We start from the raw sequence: 22,372 nt of genomic DNA, 5'->3' as shown, positions 1-22,372 counted from the left end.
GGCTGTGGATGTGTGTGTGCATGTGTGGGTGTGCATGTGTGAGTGCATGGCAGTGCATGTGTGTGTGCGTGTGTGTGTGTGTGTGGGGGGGGTGTGCATGTGTGAGTGCGTGGCAGTGCGTGTGTGGGGGGGGTGTGGGTGTGTGTGTGCATGTGTGGGTGTGGGTGTGGGTGTGTGTGTGTGCATGTGTGGGTGTGGGTGTGGGTGTGTGTGTGCATGTGTGGGTGTGGGTGTGGGTATGCATGTGTGTGTGTGTGTGGGTGTGTGTGTGCATGTGTGGGTGTGGGTGTGCGTGTGGGTGTGTGTGTGCATGTGTGGGTGTGCATGTGTGGGTGTGGGTGTGGGTGTATAGCCGTGATGGTGTTGCTGCCCGGCCGCCCTGACCTGTGGCCGCGGACCCGAGCCCACTGCTGGTGGCTCCATTTCTCAAAGGCGGCCCAGCCAACCACTTAGGGGATTGAATTCTTTGATTCGAAGAATGTTCCAGAAGTCTTAGCTATCACTGATTGTGCCGTTTGTAGCTGCAGGAGTTGGCAGTTGGCTGGGAGGCAGATAAGCTTTCGCTTGTATTAGACGGGGGGGCAGGGGGGGGCCGTATTCATTTCGCTGAGAATGCAGTTTCCATGCGGGAGAGAACGCACCACGCTGACAAAGCCCCTCTCATTCCCAAGCCCCGACGTGCCCCGGGGAACAGAGGCCCATAGGCGCTCAGCCGCCCCTGGAGCCGGCAGACGCAGCTGGTCCCCGGGCCCCGCGACGAGGCTGCCCCGCAGCTGGGTCCTGGGCGCCGCCTGTGCAGGCCTGACGCAGGCTCGTCGTCTCGGGGGACGAGGGGCTGCGGGTGAGCGCAGGCCCCGGCTCCGCGTGGATGGGGTCTGGCCTGAGTGGGTCTCGGGGGACGGAGGGGCTTCGGGTGAGCGCAGGCCCCGGCTCCGCGTGGATGGGGTCTGGCCCGAGTGGCGACAGGACCTGGGTCTCAGCTCCTCCCTCTGAGCAGGGTGACAGCACTGCCCGTGGGGTCTCCAACAGGCTCTTCCTGAGTCACCAGGTGGTGTCCTTCCTCCGTCCTCTGCCAGGCAGGGGCAGGAAGCTCCGGGCGGTGCTGGGGGCGCTCTAGCTCTGGCCAGGCCACGCCTGTGCTGTCGTCCCCCCACTGTCCCCCAGCCCCCTGCAGGCGGGAGGCCTTGCTGTGGTGGGGGCCTCTGCAGCCCCTCCTTGGGGCAAGGGCCTGGACCCACGCCCGCCAACCCCCAGACACCCTCTGCCTCATGGCCGCCCCGGGTCAGAGGGCCACACCGCGGTCCGGGCATGACTGTGCCCGCCCCTCCTGGTGACTGGGTGTGGCCGGGAGTGCCTCCCAGGCCTGTGGTGGCCCCATCTCCCCTCCTGAGACGCTCTGTGGCCGCGGGCAGGTCCTGGTGCCATTTCGGGGTGCCTGCCTCTAAGGCTGCGCTGCACGTCCCACACCCACCCCTCCCCCCGCTCATGGGGAGCCAGTTAGCTGAGCGCCTCGCCCGCCTCGGGGTCCGTGTGCGAGGGGGGCTCCGCCTGCGCCCGGCTCTGCTCTCAGGGGCGCGGCTGCCTCTGAGCAGGAACTTAGGGCCTGCACCCCGGGCCCCGAGGACCCGCCGCTGGCCTGCGTGGGCTTGGTCCCCACGGGCCCTGGCAGACCCGGGACGGGGCCTCCGACCCCAGGACTCTGACCAGAGACGGGCCTTTGAAGAGGCAGCACGAGGTGACGGGGCGGATCTGCGGTGACGCGTGTCCTCGGGAGCGAGGAGGACGCAGGCCCACCCGGAGGGGCGGCCAGGTGAGGGCGCGGCAGGCAGCGTCCACACACCCAGAGGGGCCTGGGGGAGCCGCCCTGGGCCGCCTGGCCCGGCGCAGCCTGCGGGGCGGGGGCGTGAACGCCCGCTGCTCAAGCCCGTCAGGGGCTCGTCCGGCGGCTGCACTAAGGTCGGTGTGAGCCCGTCTGTGGCTGTCGCGGCTGCGTGTGGACACGCGCACAAGGGTGAGGGCTCAGCCTCGGCCGCCGTGCACGTGTCCGTGGGGTTCCGGGGCGCTCGTCCACGCAACCCACACGATGGCGGGCGTGGCGCCAGCTGCACGCGGCTTCTAGAGGAACTGGTGGGAAGGCGTGGGTCGTCGCCCACAGGAGGGTTTACTGTGAAACGGCAGCCACGGAGCTGGGTCTGTGGTTCAGGGTCCAGTCGACCCCGTAACCACGGGTTCACTCTCTGAGGTTGCAGTCGTCCACAGTCAACCGCACGCCCCACACGCACTCTCATCACCCAAACCGTGTAAACACAGATGTGGTCATGTGGACACACAGCCACATACTCCCTTTCCCGGGCACAATGGCCCCAGGTGCAAGGCCCCTCTGTCCTGTCCACCTGTCCGCCTGTCCACCTGTTTACTGGACCATCTGTCCACCTGTCCACTGGACCATCTGTCTGCCTGCCCACCTGGCCATCTATCCGCCTGGCCACCTGTCCGCCTGTCCCCTTGTCCACCTGTCCCCCTGGCCACCTGCTGCTGTGGGACAGGCTGCTGATACCAGCGGCGGCAGGTGCCACGTCGGCAGGTGTGGCTGGGTGCAGCCTATTTGTTTATGGTTGCCCTTGGTAACAGTGACGGGGCCCCACATGGAGCCACAAGAAGGCCATAAAGTGACTCGGACCAGGCCTCTGGGGCCTCAGGCCTCCCCTAGTCCCTGCCTGCCCCATCGTCACCTCTCCCCCTCTCCCCGGGGGCTCCTGCTGCCCAGGGAGCCGCTCCTGTGGGGAGGCGCGTGGAGTTTGGACCCAGCCGAGTCCCCTCTCCTTCCTGGATCTGTCTGGAGCAGCCCCTGTGGGACGCGGTGCCCCAGGCGCAGGACGAGGCGAGGGGTTGAGGTGACCGGAAGACACAGTGCCAGCCCGGCAGTGACCTGGGAACCTGTGAGTGTGCCCAGGGGCGGGGCCTGGTCTGTCTCCTCGCGTTCGGGGAGGGGCAGCCGCGTGGCTGGATGGTGGCGGGCAGAGCACGTGGTGGTGGCTGCGTGCGTCTTCAGCTCCGTCAGGAGGGGGTTGGGTGCCTGCAGAGCCCGCGTGAAGAAGTGTCCATCGGTCCTTCCTGCCGGGGGGGGGGGGGGGGGGGAGGCCGAGCAGCCTAGACATGACCCACTCAGTGCAGCAGGAGGCCGAGGGCCTTCGGGCCTGTGAGCGGAGCCGGAGGGGAGGGAGGGGGAGCACTGGCCGTGCCTGAGCTCCCCTGACCCCTGACACGGCCTCGGGGAGTTCCATGGTGTCTCCAGGCTAAGGAGGTGGCCCCGAGGGGCGGGGCCGCAGGCAGGGGTGGGATCACGGCCGGGGCAGGGGTCCTGGGCCTGTGGGTGCCAGCTTGGGCGCTCGGCCCCTGCGGTCAGCGGAGGGACACAGTACCGGGACCTGCAGCCCGAGGCCCGGTGACAACAGGCGTGTGTCCCGGCCCCTCTGTAGCTCGGTCACGCTGTTGGCTGCCTTCCTCCTCCTTCGAAGGATGGAGTCGGGACACGGAAACCTGGCCGTTCCCACGTGGGCCCCGTCCTGGGACCTGGTGGGGCTGCGAGGAGGGAACACAGGCCGTGCGTCCGCTTGCTGGCGGCCTCTCGGTCCGGCGTGTGCGGCTGCTGATGTAACACTGGCTGCCCCCGACGGCCCTTCTCGCTGGGAGCGCGTGTGCACGTTCATGGCAAGGTGGCTCCCGGGGCGGTCTCCCTGACGTGTCTGCGCACAGGCAGGCGGTGTGATCGCGCCTCTGGACGGGGAGGCCGTGGCTGAGCTGGGGACCCGGCCCCCCAGGCCCGAGCCAGGCCCCTAAGTCTGTGGTGGTGGACGTCCCTCCCTGAGCGCGTGTCGCTGTTTATCGCCGTGAGGAACCGGTGCCTGGCCGGGAGACGTGTGGGCCGGTGAGGGGTGGCCTGGTCGGCGTGAGGGGCTCTGCTCCGCGTGGGCGGGATCAGTGTGTGCGGGGCCCGAGCGATTCGGGGCACCAGGAGCGCTCTCAGGGGACACTCGGACCAGGCTGTCTGGCCGCAGGGGCATGGCAGGGCCCAGGACACTGCACCCCTAGTGGCCGTGGTTTGGATATCACATCTGAGATTTCATAGCGCTTTCCATCTGTCCTCCACACACCGTCCCGACAATGAGCTGGTCACGTAACTGACAGACGTGACTTTTAGATTCACAGGGAAACGGGGCAGATGGCACGAGTCCCCACGCCCACACCCCAGTCAGCCCACACCAGCGTGTGCGTGGAGGCCACGCCTTGTGTTACGGATTCTTTCTTCCTTTTAAACAATCTTTTAATTGATTTCAGAGACGGGGACATGGAAACGCTACCTGTTGTTCCACGTACTCCTGCACTCACTGGCTGATCCTTGTGTGTGCCTGACGGGGGCCACACCCCAACGTTGGAGTATCGGGGGGGCGGGGGCGCTCTAGCCCATGAGCCGGCCAGGGCCCTGGGATGGGTGCTCTGTCCATACCTTGTTACCCAGAGCCCTGGCTGCCTCAGGGCTGGTCTGGGTGCTGTGCCTTCAGTGCGTGTGGACGAAGGCACGATGACATGTGTCCACCGTTACGGTGTCACCAAACGCTCACACCTGAGACGCCTGTGCTCCCTGCCCCTCCTCCCCTCTGACCCCTGACCCCTGACCCCCGGCTCCCGGTCCCGGGCCTGTGGTTCCGCCTTTTCCAGGACACCCCAGAGCTGGATCCCTCAGCACATGGACTCGCCAGGGGGCCTCTTCCACGAAGTCACATGCCTACAAGGTTCCTCATTTCTTTTTGTGGCTCGACAGCTCACTTCCTCCTGTGGCTGCAAGACTCCACGGCCTGCGTCCAGGCCAGGATCTCTCCAGAGCAGGGCCCGATTCCTCTTGTGGCGCCAGGACACGTGTGGCCGCGTGGGTGCTGACGGGTGGAATGACCCCCAGGGCTCCATTACCGCGGGGTCCGAGTCCGCTGCCAGCTCCGTGTCTCCAAAGCCCCTGGTTTTCAGTTTGTTTTGTTCTCTGTGTCACATTCACTTGCCCACATATTCTGTCCCCCAACGTTAATGTCCCCGGATCTGAGGACACACAGAAAGCGGGGTCCTGCTTGCCGGGCCTCCCAGGGGGAGAAGTGAGCTGAAGCCAGCGGTTCTGGAAAACGGAGGGGCTTCTGCGTGTGTGCGCGTGTATACATACCTGTGCATGACTGTGCACGCACATGTGTGCACATGTGTGGGCGCACGTGTATACATACCTGTGCACGTGCATGTGTTGGTAGGTGACACCAGCAGAGAGGTCTGGTTCTGGAGAGGGGAGGGCTGCTGCATGAGTGTGCGTGTGTGTGTGTGTGTGTGTGTGTGTGTGTATACACCTGTGTGTGCGTGCATGTGCATGAGTGAGAGGGCGGGTGCCAGCAGGGTGCCCTGCCCCAGACGAGGGCATGAGTCAGATCCTGCCCAGTGATTACCGGTCCAGAAGGAATGGCTGAGCGCCGGCTCCTTGAGGAACTTGGTAGCGAGGGAGCTATAAATAGCCTCTGCGGCCGGACCAGGTCGCCTGCCGCCCCCGCAGCCACAGGCCGGTTAGTCAGACCGAAGACCGGTTCCGTGCTGTGCGCCCGGCGGCGAACTCAGGACGGGGTGGGCCTGGGTTAGCGGTGGCCTCAGGACATCGGCGCGTCTGTCCTGGGTGAGGACCGTGGTGGCTGAGGGACTGCGTCCCCGTCCGCACACACAGCTCTGGCCGGAGCGAGGCGGCCACAGCCTCCTGGCCCGGTAGCCGCTGCCTCCGTTCCCTGCGTGGAAGGAGCTCAGGGAGGAAGGAGGCCGGGTCTGGCTGTGAGCCGAGGGGCAGCCCGTGACCCCGCCGAGTCCCCCTCCACCGGTGCCGTGGGCAGGGTGTGCCCAGCTCCCACGGGCAAACCTGGGCCCTGGTTCTTGGAAATGGAGGAGGAAAGGCTGTGTGCGAGCGGCAGGCGGCTCCCTCGGGGAGGGGGCTCCACGCTTTCGGTAAACGAGAGACGGGGACTCACGTGCTGGACCTTGTGGCCCTGGCCGGGGTCAGCGTCAGGGTCAGGGTCAGCTTTGGAGCCTCGCTTGTCCCCCCCACATGCCCAGCTTTTCTCGGGGACCCCCTGCTGACCCCGTTCCTCCCCCTGGGGCAGGCGAGTCCTCGCTTCTCCTCGGGGCCGGCCCTCGTGCTGGGCCCACGGGGAGTGTCCACTCCCTCCGGGGTCCTGTCCCACCTGAGCCGCCGATTCCAGCCCCCAGCGCTCCGGGCCCCTGACGGCCGCCCCCTGCCACACACTCTGTAGGCACCGCCTTCCGGGTCGGCCCCCAGGGGACCGTTACCTGAGCTGGAGCCGCCCTCTCTGGGCAGAGCCCGTGCCCGCTGTCGGGGCGACGCACACGGGCGCACTGTTGCCACACGCGGCTGGGGAACAGGAAGCGGACAAACGCTGCCTCCCGGGGGCCGAAGGCGGACGCAGGGCCGCACTCAGGCGCCTTGGCTTTTAGGGAAAGGCCGGTTGGATGGCGCAGGCCCCGGGGTTGCCTTTGCCTCCCGCGTGCACGTGGGGGACGGGGCCCTGAGGGCCCTGTTTCCGGTCACAGTGGAAAGGGAGGCACGGGGCCTCCCTGCCACCCTGGGCGGGAAGGAAGTGGGTGCGTCCGCGTCCTCCCGGGCGTCAGGCAGGTGTGTCCCCACTTCCCCGGACCCGGCACCTGCCCTCGGCGGGCGCAGAGTCCAGGTGCGACCTGCCTGCCTCCTGCCTCTGTCTCTGGTGCTGAGCCTGGTGGCCCGGTTCTCCCTGCAGCCGCTGTGGGTCCCTCCCAGGCCCCGCTGCCTGGCCACGCTGTGGGCAGCTCCCCCTCTCCTCCCCGGGCGGCTCTGACTCAGCCCCAGAGCCTTGGTCCCAGCCCCCCCACCCCCACCCCGGGGCAGAAAGCACCGAGCCTTTCCCTCTCCTGCCCAGAACCTTCCAGTACCTGGGCCCCACATTTTGGACGAACGACACCCACGCCCCAGAGGTGACCTTGGGACTCCCCGGTTTGGATGGGGCCAGACCAGGCCACCGGAGCTCCCATTTCTGTTCCTTCCTTCATGACCGTCATGGAGCACTCGTGTCAGACCCGGTTAGACTCCTGCCCAGGTCACTCAGCTCAGCCAGCTGAGACAGGAAGAGCGGGGCTGCCAGGGCTCCCCAAGTCACCGCCCAGGGGCCACAGCGGGGCTCCCCAAGGTCATGGCCCAGAGGCCACAGCCGGGGCTCCCCAAGGTCACCGCCCAGGGGCCGCGGCGGGGCGGGCAGCTACTGGGGAGAAAAGGCTTTGCTGTGCTGCGTCTGCGGTTTCATCTGCCACATTTTTAAGTCAAGGGAAGGGTCACCTGTGAGGACAAGTCCTGCGGCTCCGTCCGTGGAGCTTGAGAGGAGTTAGTGGGTGTTCGGTGCCCGTGTCGGGGCTGGTGCCTGGGCCTCGGGGCCTCGTTTACTCTCGGGAGGTCTTGGTGAGGTAGGAACGGGTGTGGGGGTGACATGGCCGGGCCGGGCCCAGGGGGAGCCCAGTGGTTGGTTGAGAGACTTGGACCGCGTCAGGGCGTGTGGCTTCCTGCGGCTGCGGCGTGGAGGCCGTGGGGAGGACAGGACAGCTGGTGGCCAGTTGCCCGTTAGTCACGCGTGTGGGTCCTGTGGAACATGGTCCCAGCAGCTGCCTGTGCTTCCAGGGGACGGACCTGGAGGGACCAGGGAGGTGGTCTGGCCCCCATGACGGAGTCACGCGTGCCCCAGCGGTCTCTATGCTTACATGTGTGTGCGTCACTGTGGGCGCTCACAGGAGACAGGCACGGGCATGACAGCGGGCACACGAGGGGCTGCTGTGGGGTCAGCTCTCGTCCAGGCTGAGTCCTGTTTCCAGGTGGCCTCGTCCTTGCAGGAGGCCGTGGCCCCAACATGTGGGGGGGGAGGGCAGGGCAACGCCACCCAGCCGGGTGCAGGTGCAGGCCTCACCTGGCGGGGCCTGCGGTTTCTCGCGGGAGGAGGCTGTCTAAGAATCGCCCTGAAATCCGAGCCCGTGTTTCCTGAACTGGTGGCTGCGCTCCTGTTGTTCAGTGGGAGTGAGGACAAGGGCGGCCGCTGTGAAAGGTGACACCCGGGCTCAGGTTGCCCCGAGGCCGGAGGCCGCTGAGGTCTGGCAGCTGCACCTTTGTGTGACCCTGCACCGTGTGCGCACACGTACATGCATGCACGCCGTGTGCACGGCACACACATCCATGTGTGCCTGCATGTACCTATGGCATGTACATGCACACGCCGTGGGTGGGCGTGGTGTGCGTGCATGTCTGCACAGTGTTGTGCGTAGGTACATGCATAGCGTTTGCGTGTGTGCCTGCACGCCCGGGATGCCACGGAGGGCACTGGGAGGCCGGTGAGGAGGGTGAGCACTGAGATTCCCGAGGCAGGGACCGGTGAAGGTCGTGTGTAGGAAGGTGGGCAGGCGTGAGGTGGAGCCGTGGCGCCGCCCCCACGGGAGAGCCCGCCTCTGAGCCCACGTGCTGGCGAGAAGGCAGGGACCCTCCCGTCCCGGTGGGAGTGAAGACGGCGGGACCCTGGCCGGAGCCCAGGCCGTTCCCGAGAGGCCCCCGGTTCCGGCTGCAGGAGGCCTGACCTTGGTCCCGGCGGCCCGGGTTTCCCAGAAGCCGCACCTGCGCCTCTGACCGCCGGCCGCTGTTCCCACCGCCCCTCCCACGCGAACAGCACCGTCGGGCTTTTGTCCGCGTTGGCGGGTAAGAGGCGCCGGGACTTCTGGGAAAGGCGGCGGTTGAAAGACGGGGCACATTCGGTTTCCCTTCACGGGAACTCCTGGCCACTTCCTTGTGCCTGACCCCCTGAGAGGGAAACCCTCGAAGATGGAGAGGAGCCGCCACCATGCCGGCCCGGCCTCTTCACGGCCGTGGTTGGTGGCAGCCAGGCGCCCGGGGGGTGGCGGCAGGGGGGGCTGTGCAGGCCACGCGCGTCCGGTGTCAGCTGGTGCCAGGGCAGGGCAGGGCCTGGCTAATGGTTAACCTCCGGCCGCAGGTGCTCACGGCTGAATCGCCTGCTCTGTTCCGTCTGTGAGTCAGAGGCAGCGTTGCAATTCGGGGTCAGAACAGGCCTCATCCGCGCAGCATTCAGATCTGAGGGCCTTTTACCTGCAAGAGAGGCACTGATGGAAAACGCACACAGCAGCCTGTCCCCCCACCAAAATACAAGTCTCGGCCACTGAGCAAGGCCCTCTGAAAGCCGGACGCCCAGCAGGGGGGCGGCTGTCCTTCGTCTCGCTCACCCTCCTCGGCGGCGTTTATAACGGGGACCCCTGCACTTACGCCCCGGAGGCTGAGGAAGCAGCTCTGTAAACACAAGAAGCCCGTCCTCATGAGAACTATCCCCTTCGAGACTCCCCTGGGCAGAGGGGTGTGGTTCTGGGCCCTGTGCCTTTCTGCCAACGGGCGTCTCCCCCAGCCCCTCGGGGCACCCAGGTGGGGAGCCCGCTGGCCTGGCCCTGGGCTTAGGGTCGAGCTCGGTGTTGACATCGCCCATCAGCATTGTGACTTGGGGCCAAGGCGTCCTTTTCTGGTCTAAACAATAGGCTTTTGAAAGTACTTTAATCAACAGCCCCCTGGCCGGTGTGGCTCAGTGGACAGAGCGTCGGGCTACAGACTGAAGGGTCCCGGGTTCGATTCTGGCCCAGGGCACAGGCCCGGGTTGTGGGCTCCATCCCCAGTAGGGGGCGTGCAGGAGGCGGCCGATGGTTGACTCTCTCTCATCATTGGTGTTTCTATCTCTCTCTTCCTCTCCCTTCCTCTCGGGAATCAATAAAAATATATTTTAAAAAAAGACAAAAAACGAACAAAACAGAAAGCAGCCCAACCCCCTCAGCCACCGTGGCGGTGCCGGCGGCGTCCTGAGAGCTGGCGCAGGAGAAGCAGCGAGCGTCCACCTCCTTCCCCTGCACGCTCCTCCCTCGGGTTAAACGTTGGCGCGAGGTTTTCCGCAGCGAGGGGTTCCTGTGGCACATGCTGAGGGGGCAGAGCGGCCGCGCCAAGTTTCAGATCCGCCTGGGCCGTCCGCCGCCCCCCCCCCCCCCCCCCGTGGCCACAGGAGGAAGCTGGCAGGTCGCAGGCCTCAGGAAGGGGCTGCCCTTGGCCGAGCCCGTAGCCACCAAGCCCAGGCCCCCCCACCGCCGACGGGAGGCGCAGGCCAGGGCACCTGACCTGACCGGGCTCCTCAGACCCGAGCGGGGGCCCTGTGGGCGCGGAGCCCGTCCTTCCATGCGGCACAGGGGGAGGGGGAGGAACGCCCGCGCGTGAGCGGGAGAGACGCGCTTCGGCAGACGGGGCGGCTGTGTCTGGCCCGAAGCAGATCATCCGACCGTAGGAAGCCGACCCAAGACGGAGCGGGCGGCCGAGCCCATGGCCATCCCTGGGGCTCAGGGCTCCGGGCGGGGGGCGGCCTCCAGGCTGGCGACTCTGGAAAGACCCCAAACCCGCTGGGTTCGTTCATCAGCACGAGATGCAGGCGTGACGCGTTGTGTTCTAACGGCAAGTCGGCTCCTGAGCAGCCGCTGAGCGCGGTTCCACGCGAGCCGGGCGCACGCAGCTCCCCTGGGACCCTCCCCTGTCCCGGGACGACTAACGTGCAGGCGACCGGCTGCTCTGGGAAGACATCGGCCCAGCCCCCGCCGTGGGTGCAGGCGCTGATTCATCGCCAGGACGAACTCCCTGAGGTCAGGAGGGAGGAGTGTGATGGGTGTGAGGAGGAGAGCTCCGTCTGTGGTGAGACGGCCGAGCCACGGCCACCCTGCCGGCCCCTCCGCCAGGAGCCAGTCACGTGCTCAGCGGTGTGACCCGAGGCTGCGGGGGGCGTTCCTCCGTGATGTCGCTGGGACGGACGCATGCGGGGACGTTAGAGCTGGCGAGTCTCCCGGGTGTTTGTAGGTGAACCCGGGACCAGAGCGTCTGCAGATCCGTGCTGACCGCCTTCCGGCCGGCCCCTGTGGGTGTGGTCTGTGTTGGCGGGTTTGCCGGCTGCCGCGGTGGGTGTGGTACCCGCGTGAGCCCTCCTGCCGGGGCGCCACCACTCTGCACCCCGATCCAGCTCTCAGGCTGGTGGGGACAGGGTCTTTGTGGGCTGTAGTCAGGGCATTATTTTTTGTGTGTTTTTGTGCTTTTTGTTGGTGCTTTCACGGTTGAAAATGGCCCAACTGTAGAGCTGGATGCTCTGTGGCGCTCATGGGCGTAAGATGCTGTCCTGGGCACCAGGACAGGACGACTGTAGTTGATTAGGTGTTGATTGATTAGGGATTTATTGGGGTTGATTAGATGTTGATTAGGTATTTAGTAGGATTGATTAAGGATTGATTGATTAGGGATTCATTATGTGTTGGTTGATTGTGGGTTAATTAGGTATTGATTAGGGATAGATTGGGGATTAATTAGATGTTGATTAGATATTGATTAGGTATTGATTAGGGATTGATCATATGTTGGTTAGGGATTGATTAAGGATTGGTTAGGAGTTGATTAGGTGTTGATTGATTAGGGATTCATTAGGTGTTTATTAGGGGTTGATTAGGTATTGGATAGGTATTACTTAGGGTTGATTGATTGATTAGGTGTTGGTTAGGAATTGATTAAGAATTAGTTAGGGATTCATTATGTGTTGATTGATTAGGGGTCTTCAGACGGCCCCATTTTACCACCTAAGATCTGTCCTTTTCCCTGACTTGCCCGTCACAGAGGCCAGACCCGGGCCACTTTCCGACTGCCTCCCTGTGACTGTGGTCAATTTTCATCTGAACTCAAGGGGCAGGGAGTACGAGAGGCCCAGCTGGGAGGGTCGTGGCCGAGGCTGCCCGGTCCCAGCTCTGCGCCCACCAGCTGCCTGGCTTTGGTGCCTGGCCTCCCCTCGCCAGGCCTGGGCTCAGCTCCCTTTTGGCAAAGCCGAGGAGGTGAGGGGTCGCGGCTCTGGTGCTGGGAGAGCCGTGAGAGCGGTGCCGGCCGCTCAGCGGGCTCTGGGCTCGGGCTGTGCTGTGACTGTACGCTCCGCCTTGTGGTGACAGAGATGAGGACGGGACCCGCGGGCACAGCCATCGCGCCCGACGGGTAGGAACGACCCGAACTTGTGGCTGGTTCTTGAGCTGAAGTAGCTGTTCGCTTGCCGACTCCTAAACCCCGTTTCTTTCACTTAAAACTGTAGCGTTTGTGTCTGAAACAGACAAGAGTCACCTTCTGCCTTTGAGGCGCCGCCAGCCCTGTCGGGGAGTTCAGTCCGGGCGCTGGGGGTCCCCTGTCCTAGTTTGGAGCAGCGCACCCCCAAGCGAACCCTCAGAATCCCCGCCTGGGCTTCCTGGAGCCGCTAGGAAAGCGCCAGGAGGCTCACGGATCATCTGAGCATCCACCCTCCGGTCCGCTCGCGCCCCCCCCACCCCCAGGCCTGTGCCCAGACGGCACCTCCAGCTCCAGGCCTGTGCCCAGACGGCACCCCCAGGCCTGTGCCCAGATGGCACCTCCAGCTCTAGTTCTGTGCCCAGATGGCACCTCCAGCTCCAGTTCTGTGCCCAGACGGCACCTCCAGCTCCAGGCCTGTGCCCAGACGGCACCTCCAGCTCCAGGCCTGTGCCCATACGGCACCTCCAGCTCCAGGCCTGTGCCCAGACGGCACCCCCAGGCCTGTGCCCAGATGGCACCTCCAGCTCCAGTTCTGTGCCCAGACGGCACCTCCAGCTCCAGTTCTGTGCCCAGACGCTGTCCCCTGTCTGTTCAGTCGTCCTTGATCCGTTTAGTGGCTCTGAAACTGACCTGACGCAGGAACCGCACGGAGGCCGTGTCCTGTCGGGAGGGACAGCTGACACCTCCCCGGTGGGCCCGCCTGGCGGCACAGCCGCCCCCACTTCCTGCGGGAGGGGGAGCCGGGCCGTGTGGGCACCCCGAGGCCTCGGGGCCGGTGGGAGCACGTGTGGGCGGGCGTGGTGCCTCGGTTTGGGAATTCACTCCGGGACGCCTTCTGTCTGCTCGGCCACAGCCCAGCCCGGTCTGGTCCCGGCGGGTGCAGAGGCCCCTCCCTCCCCGTCTCTGGGACCCGGGGTCGGTCACACACACCTAGCTCCTCTCCGTTTGCCTGGGCAACGTCTCTTTCTTTAATTATTATTAATACGTTTTTGTTGGTTTGGGAGAGGAAGAGAGAGATGGAAACCTCAGGGATGGGAGAGAATCGTTGACCGGCCGCCTCCTGCGCTCCAGGCAGCGTCTTCTGGGGAAAGGGGCCCGCGCTCTCCTGGGAAAGGACGGGGGACGCGGGGCGGCGAGTGCAGGCCCGTCCCGCCGGCACCGAGAACAAGGCTTCGCTTCATGGCTGGTGTTTGCTTCGCGCTCAGGACGGCCCTGCCGCTCTCGGCCGCACACGGGCTTCCTCGTTTGACCCTGGCTCAGCCCAGCCCCAGGCGAGGAAGCTGAGTCCAGGGAGGCCAGGTGCACCCCCAGGCGACGGCTTGGAGAGGGTGGGGTGGCCTCGTTCCCGGTGCTGGGAGGGCAGGCGTGTGCTTGCTGGGGACGCCCGTCCGCGGAAGGAAGGACGGAATGGCGCCTCCAGGTGTGCCGCCGATCGTGGCCTTTGAGAAAGGGCTCACGTCCGTCCCCCGGGGACACTGACCAGGGGCGGAGGTTTCCGCTGATCGTGCGGACCCCGCGGCCAGGCCAGGGCAGCCTGCTTCCTCGTCGGCCCGGCTCCGGTCATGTTACGCAACGTCCCCTCTGCTCCTTCCCACGGAGCAGTTCGCAGGGCGTCAGGGCCAGCGCGCTCCTGAGAGGGGCTCGTAGCTCGCGGCTCCGGAATGCGGGCGTTCTCGCCGCGTCCCCGGGCCTTTCCCCGGACCCCGGGGCGGTACCGGCCAGGGATCTTCTGTTGCTTCTCGTCCAGAAGCCAGAGAGGGCGCGGGCAGGCGGGCGGCAGGGGCCGGCCTGGAGCTTCTCCGGCCCGGCGGCCGCAGGCTGCCCTTCCCCAGGTGAGCAGGAGGGGCCGGCGGGAGAGGCTGAGGGTCAGGACTTCGTCAGCCAGGTGAGGCGGCTCCTGGCAGCGGTCGGCCGGGTGCCCGTCTTGGGAGGCAGGGTGCCAGGAGACAGCATTAGTGGGAACGTGGGGAACCGGGACCCCAGTTGGCACAGCTGCTGAGCCCCCAGTCAGGGGTCACCGCGGGGAGCCAGGCTGGCGAGGGGGGTGCCCCCCCCCCCCCGATCTCTCTGTCACTGGTGCTCAGCAGGGGCTGTGCCAGGGCAGTTCTTCCTAAACAAGCCCCGCCCCCGCCCGTAGGTCCGTCCGCTACGGCCGCGCCTCCCACTCTGCTGTGAGATGCCGTCTGGTCAGCCACTCGGGACTTTCTGTCCCTAAAAGGAAGGCGAACGAGGGTTTACCTGAAACGTACGGACGGCACCCTGCGCCTCTCACATGACCAGACCCTCCCTCCTCCTGCGGACCTGGTCTGTGGGCCGCTGCTCCGCTGCCCGGCTGCTGGCGGGACGGGCAGGTGGGCGGCTTCCTGGGGGCGCAGAGTGTGGACAGGGATCCACACCAGGGTCGTTCTGTGTTGAGGCCTGTGTGTGAAGGAGACCATGGCAGCGGGACGTGAAGGGGGATCGGGGTCCCTTTGCTGGGAAGAAGCTGTCTGAGCTGAGAGGCTGAGGGTCGGGAGTTGGTCAACCAGGTGAGGCTTGCCCAGGAGGTGGGAGCATTCCAGCCCCGCATGGCACGTGCAAAGGCCCTGGGGCAGGAGGGAGTGGCCCGTGGGAGGGACTGAGGGGCAGGGACGGAGAGTGAGGGTGGCTGTGGGGCAGGGACGGAGAATGAGGGTGGCTGTGGGGCAGGGGCTGGCTCACCGGGGACTCATGCCAGGCCAGGCGCTGCCCTCACCCATCGCAGGGGACGAGGGAGCGTTGCCGTAGCATCGACCCTGGCACAGGTGCTGCCTGTGACTGTGCTCTCCAGGCTCCCTTCTGCCTGCAGGACGCACACCTGTGGCAGGCCCGCTGTGCATGAGCATGTGTGTGTGTGAGGGTGCGCATGGGTGCGTGCTTGACTGTGTGCTTGTGCGTGTGCATATATGTGCACACGTGTGTCTTCAGGAAGCACCCGCCTGCCCCTGACGTGGGCCACTGCCCTCTGGGTGACCCTCATGCGGCACTTCCTCCTCTGCTCAGCTCCTCTCCGTCTCTCGGTTCCCAGAGGCCACGTGAGGGCAGGTCCCGTGGGCGGAGGAGGCGTTGGCTCCTGGGGGCCCTGCTCTGCAGACGGGGGTCCGGGGTGCAGAGTGCCCGAGTCTGGGTTTGGACCGGACCGTCTCAGGGGGAACCAGGACCAAGACAAGGCCTCCGGCCCGCCCGCCCTGCCGGCCCCGAGGGTAGCGCCCGGGAAGCCCTCTGGCTCTGCCTCTGTGGACGGAGTGCTTTGCGTGGCTCAGGCCTCGAGGGTCACTGTCCCCTGCTGAGGAAGGGTCACATGGGCTCAGGTCCACGCTGCAAACCTGCACGTACAAGAAACATGCGACAGAGCATTCCGGAAACACACTGAGGCCATTGCCGTCTGTCCAGATGTCACCGGGCGTGCGTGTGAGTCACGGACCCTTCCCGGTGCCGTGGGGAGCGGCGCTGTGGCTGAGCGTCACCTGCCCGCACGCCCGCCCCGGCTGACCCCGAGGGACCCTGTGTGTGGCTGACGGGGCTGCTGTGCTTGCTGCTACCGGCTCTCGCCGTGCGGGGAGCGTGTCCGTGCGGGGAGCCCGTCCCTGTGGGGAGCATGTCCGTGCGGGGAGCCCATCCGTGTGGGGAGCCCGTCCGTGCGGGGAGCCCGTCCCTGTGGGGAGCGTGTCCGTGCGGGGAGCCCGTCCGTGCGGGGAGCCCGTCCGTGTGGGGGGCCCGTCCGTGTGGGGAGCGTGTCTGTGTGGGGAGCGTGTCCGTGTGGGGAGCTGGTCCGTGCAGACGCGGCCGGTCCCGGCACGTCCTCGGGGCACATCCCGAGCTGCCGAGTCGCACGCCCAGGCCTCTGGGCTCCGTCTCGCTGACGGGCCGCCCTGAGCTGGCGACTCGGGTCACGTCTCTCGAGACCTAAAGCCTCTGCACCGTGTGCTGTGCGCTCACCGTGATCCTCGCTGTCCTGCTGGGCAAATCCTCTCCCTGTCGGAGCTGGTCTAGCCTGAGCCGTGCAGGCGTGAGGGCAGGGCCTGGGGCCAGTGGCCGGGTCGGGGTGCGGCCCCGGGCGACGACACAGCCTGGGCGTGACCCTGTGGGCACAGGGAGGGGCTCTGTTATCAGAACCCCCGGGCCCCGGTCCGACTGGCCCGTGGCGAACACGTCCTGTGTGGTCACCTCGGCCAGCGCCCAGACCCCTCCTCGCGGGCCAGACGACTGGAGGGAACACGTCAGCCAGGGAAGGCCCCGGCCCGTGTGGACGAGCGGGGTTTGGGGGCCGGTGGGAGGGCGCCGTCCGGTCCTGCCTCCGTTCGGGGGCCAGGATCACGCCTCTGTGGTTGGCGCTGGCTTAGGAGTTGCCTTGTCGAGATTTCAGGAAAGTGTGTCTGGTGGACCCTGAAATAGCCCCGGTTTCATCCCCTTCCCTCCTGTGGGAGCCAAGTGAGCAAGTGCCCGGGGGGACCTCAGGGGAGGGGGTGTCGGCCTGTCTGAGCGGGGGCTCCGTCCACAGAGGCGGGCTCTGGGCGCCCTGCTCGCAGGACCCGCGTCACCCAGTAGCTGTGCACCCGCTGGGCCCGTCCACAGAGCAGGGTCCCGGGGGTGCGGAGCCGAGGGTGCGGGCTCCCCGGAGGCAGGAGAGAAAGGGGCCCAGGCCGAGGAGGGCTTTGGGGAGGACTGTGGGGGCATCTCCCGTCTCTGCCGTCTTGGTGCATGACACACGCGTGCACGCACACACTCAGGGGCACGGGCAGTCGCAACCCCGAAGCCTTCCTTCCCGTCGGACAGGCTCGGAAAGAGAAGTGGGTGCAGGTTCTCTCCGGGTGCTTCCCGTGCTCGCTGACCGGAGAAGGCGGTCACCGCTGCGCCGAGAGCGCCTCCTGTCGGCGGGGACGAGCTGTCACACGTGCCGGGGCCCTGCCCTGCCAGGGGCCCCTCCCTGTCCCTCCGGGGAGCCGCCCGCCGTGGCTCATGGATTGTGACACTTGTCCTGGGGCCCAGATGGCTGATAGGCCGGACATCCTCCCGGGCGAGGAGCTGAGCCAGCAGCTCCCGGCGGGACCGTCCGTTCCTGATAAACCGAGGCGTGGCCGCCAGCGCCCTCCTTGGGGCGTGCGACGCGGACGCAGGCCCGGAGGCCTGGGGTGACCGTGCTCTCTCCTCCGCAGGCTCCGGGGCCCGCCTCGCTGTCCGCTTCTCCCCGCTGCCACCGACCGTCCAGGTGAGTGTCCGCCAGCCCCCCCGCGTCCCTGTCCTCGGCCAGACCCCACGGGAGGTCTGGGCTCGTCTGCGCTGCCGTCACCTTGGTCTCTGATTTTTAAAGCAGATGTTCATGGGGACACGGGTCCCATTTACGTCCGTGTCTGGACGCGGCCTCCCGGCTTTCGCGCCCAGATCCCGGCTCGTGACTGCCTTTCGCTGGATAATCAGACTCGTGTAGTGAGCGTGGTTTGGGCCCCGGACTGGAACCTGGCGAGTGCGGCGAGCTCCACGCGCCTCCATCAGAGCAGGGCCTGGAGGGGCGGCCACAGCCCGCGCTCCACGCGTGGAGGCCCTCGAGGCCACGGCGAGGGGCACGTCCTTTCCGTACCCCACGTGCTCACAGACGTGGGCCTCGGCATCTGAAAGCAGCAGGCCCTGAGCCTGCGCCGGGTGCGTGAGGCGGGGGCACCTCTTGGTAATGAGTCAGAGTCAGACACCAGGGCGACGGTGCCGGTGATGGGGCCGCGGCTGCTGTCGGGTGGAAATGGCGCCGCAGGTCCTTCTCCTCCAGAAACAGACGAACGCATTTGCCCACCAAACGACACATGACCTGGGATCCCTGCAGAGCCCTGGGCGCAGGCGGGAGCAGGGTGGGGGGCGGGCTGAATTAATTTCGGAGCCAGAGGATGGGTGTTGCAGGGCTGTGACACCATTTTGAATGTTTTTGAATTTTTCCAAAATGAAGAGAGAAACTCAGGTAATGAGGGTAGTAAATAGACTGACAGTCGCCACAAACCCCACAGCTGGTGGCCGCAGCCTTGGCCAAGCTTGACTCACCTGCCCCCCGACGCCCCATCCTCTGTGGCTTCACTGTGGCTGCCACCGTGTGGGGTGACCTCGCACCTCTCCCCTGGACGTTCTCCCTCCATCCCACACGCCCTGCAGACCTGGGGTGCCCAGCGCGGTCCCCCCAGCACAGGGATGGGAGGTCTGGTCCCACGCGCCCGGCACAGCCAGTGCTCGCCCTCGCCCTCCCCTGCGCCCTCTGCTGGCTGCCACGCCTGCCCGGCTCCGTGGCCCCCATCCTCTCACACCTGTGTCCTCATCTCAGGTGACAGCCCCAGCCCCTCCTCCCAGGGCCAAAGTCCTTCCAGCCCCTCCATATGCACTGAGGTTCCTCCTCCTCCCCAGGGTGCCACCTGCAGACCAGGCTGCACCCACCCCTGCCATTCACTCGTCTCAGCTGCCAGGTGCTGAGCTGACAGCGGGGAGCGGGGACGGTGAGGGTCGCGCAGGGCCAGGCTCCCTCCGACCCGCCTCCCGCGAGGCCCCCGGCGGTGTCCCCAGGCCCTGAGCACGGAGAGCCGCCTGCGTGTCTGTGACCAGCCCACACCAGAAAGCAGACTCGGCAGGTCCGCGAGCCCCCGCCGTCGGGTCCGCTGAGCCCGTGGCCGCGTCCTCACACCCTCACTCCTGCTGCTTGGCCGGTGCCCGCCAGCCTCTCCCCTAGGCCGGCGCCGAGCCCCACCATGGAGGACGGGCGCGAGCTGGACCTCACCTACGTCACCGAGCGCATCATCGCGGTGTCCTTCCCTGCGGGCTGCTCCGAGGAGTCCTACCTGCACAGCCTGCAGGAGGTGACGCGCATGCTGCGGTCCAAGCACGGCGACAACTACCTGGTGAGCGGGGGGCGGGGCGCTGAGCTGGGGGGAGGGGGGACGCTGAGCTGGGGGGACGGGGGACGCTGTGATGAGGGGCCGTCGGCCGCAGGTCATGGTGACCAGAAGCTGGTTACCAGGAGGAGTGCCGGGCGGCGACGTTTGTCCCCGGAGGGTGGACACCGGAATGGGTGGGGCTCCCCGAGCGTGGGCAGGCCTGCCCAGAAGAGGTTCCGTCCCCCTGAAACGCACCGTGAGGGTGAGGAGTGCACAGGACTGCCGGGCGGGGAGGCTCGTTTCCGCCATGTTCTGGGCCCGCCCTCCGTGTCCCACGCCCCGTGCGGCCCGCCCTCCGTGTTCACACGCCCCGTGAGGCCCGCCGTCCGTGTCCCACGCCCCGTGCGGCCCGCCCTCCGTGTTCACACGCCCCGTGCGGCCCGCCCTCCGTGTTCACACGCCCCGTGCGGCCCGCCCTCCGTGTTCACACGCCCCGTGCGGCCCGCCCTCCGTGTTCACACGCCCCGTGCGGCCCGCCCTCCGTGTTCACACGCCCCGTGCGGCCCGCCCTCCGTGTTCACACGCCCCGTGCGGCCCGCCCTCCGTGTTCACACGCCCCGTGCGGCCCGCCCTCCGTGTTCACACGCCCCGTGCAGCGTGGCCTGCTGCTCCCGTCCCGTGTGGCCTCTGCTGAGTGAAACCCCCTCCTGGCCCCCAGGCTCTCTAATCGCAGCCGTGATCTCCCCTGACGACCAGGATGAGCGTGACTGTCTCGTGTCCTTATCAGCCTCCTCAGAGGACTGAGCCCAGCAGCGGGGAGGCCCGCTCAGCAGTTAGTGCTGCAGGGGGAGGCCCTGCCCCCTTGCCCCAACCCGCTGCTCTCCTGGTCACGCTCTCCTGGTCCCCCGGCCATGGCAGGGAGAGCTGTGGCCGCCTGGGCTGTCACCCGCCCTCCCTGTCTCGCTCCCTCCTCTCCCCAGGCCAGGCTCTGAGTCCCCTCCACGGGAGGTCTGGGGTCTGGAGGGGTCACCTTCACGATGGGTGCAGCCTCGCTGGGTCCAGAGACACCCCCCCCCCCCGGCAGAGTGGCTGGGGTGGGTGGGGGCCCTGCCTTTGGGGACAAGGACCTTTTTGAAACTCTGAGGTGACGTGGGTGTCACATACAACCCTGAGCGACACCCGGTGCCCTCGCTCTCCCGGGGACACCTGGGTGCTGTCCTCTGATTGGACAGGGGACACACAGCCTCAGGACCCACAGACCACGCCTCGGCCGGCCGGTGGGTGACGTCCAGGGCCCGAGGGGCAGCCCGTTCCGGTAGAGGTACCCCCACGGCCCGCCTGGCCCTGGGCAGCCCCCTGCCAGTGTCAGCCCCTCCACACTCGGCCCGTGCTGCTCGGCTGTCCTCCTGAGAGGGAAGGGGGAGGGGGAGGGGGAGGAGGGGGTGGGGTGAGGGTGGCGAGGCTGGTCCCCGCCCGCTTCTCCGTGACGGGGCGGGTCCTCGGTGACGCCCTGGCACTCGCGGGCCTGGCCTCCAGCCCGGGCAGGACGGCCCCTCCGTGTGGCTCCTTCCCCGGGAGCCCGGATCGCGTGCCCAGCCTGGCGTGTTTGTTTTATTCTGTGACGACGACACGCCTGTACACGTCACCCTCTGTGATGCCTCCACCCGCACCCTGTGCGTGGGCAGCGCGTCCGACACCTCGTCTCCCCCCCGCAGGTGCTGAACCTCTCGGAAAAGAGATACGACCTGGCCAGGCTCAACCGGAAGGTGCGCCCGCCCCGCCCCCGCCCCGCCCCGCCCCGCCTCCGCGTCTGCCGCGTCTCAGGGTGCCCGTCCCGCGGGTGCCCGTCGGCTCCCGGCCTGACTCGATGGCGGGACCGGGCACACGTGTCCGCGGCGACGTCTTCACGTTGAACTGTTTCTGCCCGGAACGAGTGTGGATCCCAGGAGTTCCCGTCTCTCCCAGGCGTCGCTTCATTTCATTTTATTTCCATTTATTTCCGAGAGGAAGGAAGCGGGAGAGAGAAGCTTAAGTGATGAGAGAGCCATGGACCGGCTGCCTCCCGCACGCCCCCACTGGGGATCCAACCCCAACCGCCTGTGCCCTGTGCCCTGACCGGGAAGCGAACCCTGACCTCCTGGGTCGTAGGTCGACACTCAGCCCTGACCGAGCCCCGCCGGCTGGGCGAGGCCTTTGTGTCTCCACCACGGGCACCCGCCCCGAGCCGCCTCTGAGCCGCTGTCCTTGCAGGTGCTGGACGTGGGCTGGCCCGAGCTGCACGCCCCGCCCCTGGACAAGGTGTGCGCCATCTGCAAGGCCCAGGAGTCCTGGCTCCAGGGCCACCCGCACCACGTGGTCGTCATCCATTGCAGGGTGAGTCCTCCCTCCTCGCCCTTCCCCTCACAGAACCCTTCCTGGGCCCGGGTGGGGGTGCCCTCTCCCCTCACAGTCCCTCCTGGGCCCGGGTGGGGGTGCCCTCTCCCCTCACAGTCCCCCCTGGGCCCGGGTGGGGGTGCCCTCTCCCCTCACAGTCCCCCCTGGGCCCGGGTGGGGGTGCCCTCTCCCCTCACAGTCCCCCCTGGGCCCGGGTGGGGGTGCCCTCTCCCCTCACAGTCCCCCCTGGGCCCGGGTGGGGGTGCCCTCTCCCCTCACAGTCCCTCCTGGGCCCGGGTGGGGGTGCCCTCTCCCCTCACAGTCCCTCCTGGGCCCGGGTGGGGGTGCCCTCTCCCCTCACAGTCCCTCCTGGGCCCGGGTGGGGGTGCCCTCTCCCCTCACAGTCCTCCTGGCCCGGGTGGGGGTGCCCTCTCCCCTCACAGTCCCTCCTGGGCCCGGGGGGGGGCGCCCTCTCCCCTCACAGTCCCCCCTGGGCCCGGGTGGGGGTGCCCTCTCCCCTCACAGTCCCTCCTGGGCCCGGGTGGGGGTGCCCTCTCCCCTCACAGTCCCTCCTGGGCCCGGGTGGGGGTGCCCTCTCCCCTCACAGTCCCTCCTGGGCCCGGGTGGAGGTGCCCTCTCCCCTCACAGTCCCTCCGGGCCCCGGGCGGCTGCAGGTCTGTGGGACCAGGTCCCTGGGTGGCCGTGGGCCTTAGGGACTAACAGGGCACGGCGAGCAGGCGCCCCTCCTCCCAGGAGCGCCCCTTCTAAAGAAGAGAAGGGCGCTCCAGAGCACGCTGCTCGGACTACCCCCCCCCCCCCGAGTTCTGGTCACTGATGGACCTTGTGGGCAGGACACCCGCCCAACGGGGACCTGACGTGTGCGTCCTCGCGGGGTGGCCAAGGCGCGGTGGGAGGGGGC

At 67.2% G+C, this 22,372-nt stretch overlaps 1 protein-coding gene across 1 annotated transcript in view; it reads left to right on the top strand.

Moving 5' to 3' along the window:
* Positions 1–22,372, top strand: part of TNS3 (tensin 3) — a 102,697-nt gene that overhangs the window by 31,257 nt on the left and 49,068 nt on the right. Inside the window, 4 exon segments of the mRNA XM_036327197.1 lie at positions 17,392–17,444; positions 18,924–19,104; positions 20,796–20,846; positions 21,331–21,453. Coding sequence (XP_036183090.1) covers positions 18,955–19,104; positions 20,796–20,846; positions 21,331–21,453 — 324 coding nt within the window. The 5' untranslated portion in view covers positions 17,392–17,444; positions 18,924–18,954.

This window comes from Myotis myotis, unplaced genomic scaffold, assembly GCF_014108235.1.
Source record: "Myotis myotis isolate mMyoMyo1 unplaced genomic scaffold, mMyoMyo1.p scaffold_m19_p_11, whole genome shotgun sequence".
Lineage (NCBI taxonomy): Eukaryota > Metazoa > Chordata > Mammalia > Chiroptera > Vespertilionidae > Myotis > Myotis myotis.
This window is presented reverse-complemented; position numbering and strand designations above follow the sequence as displayed.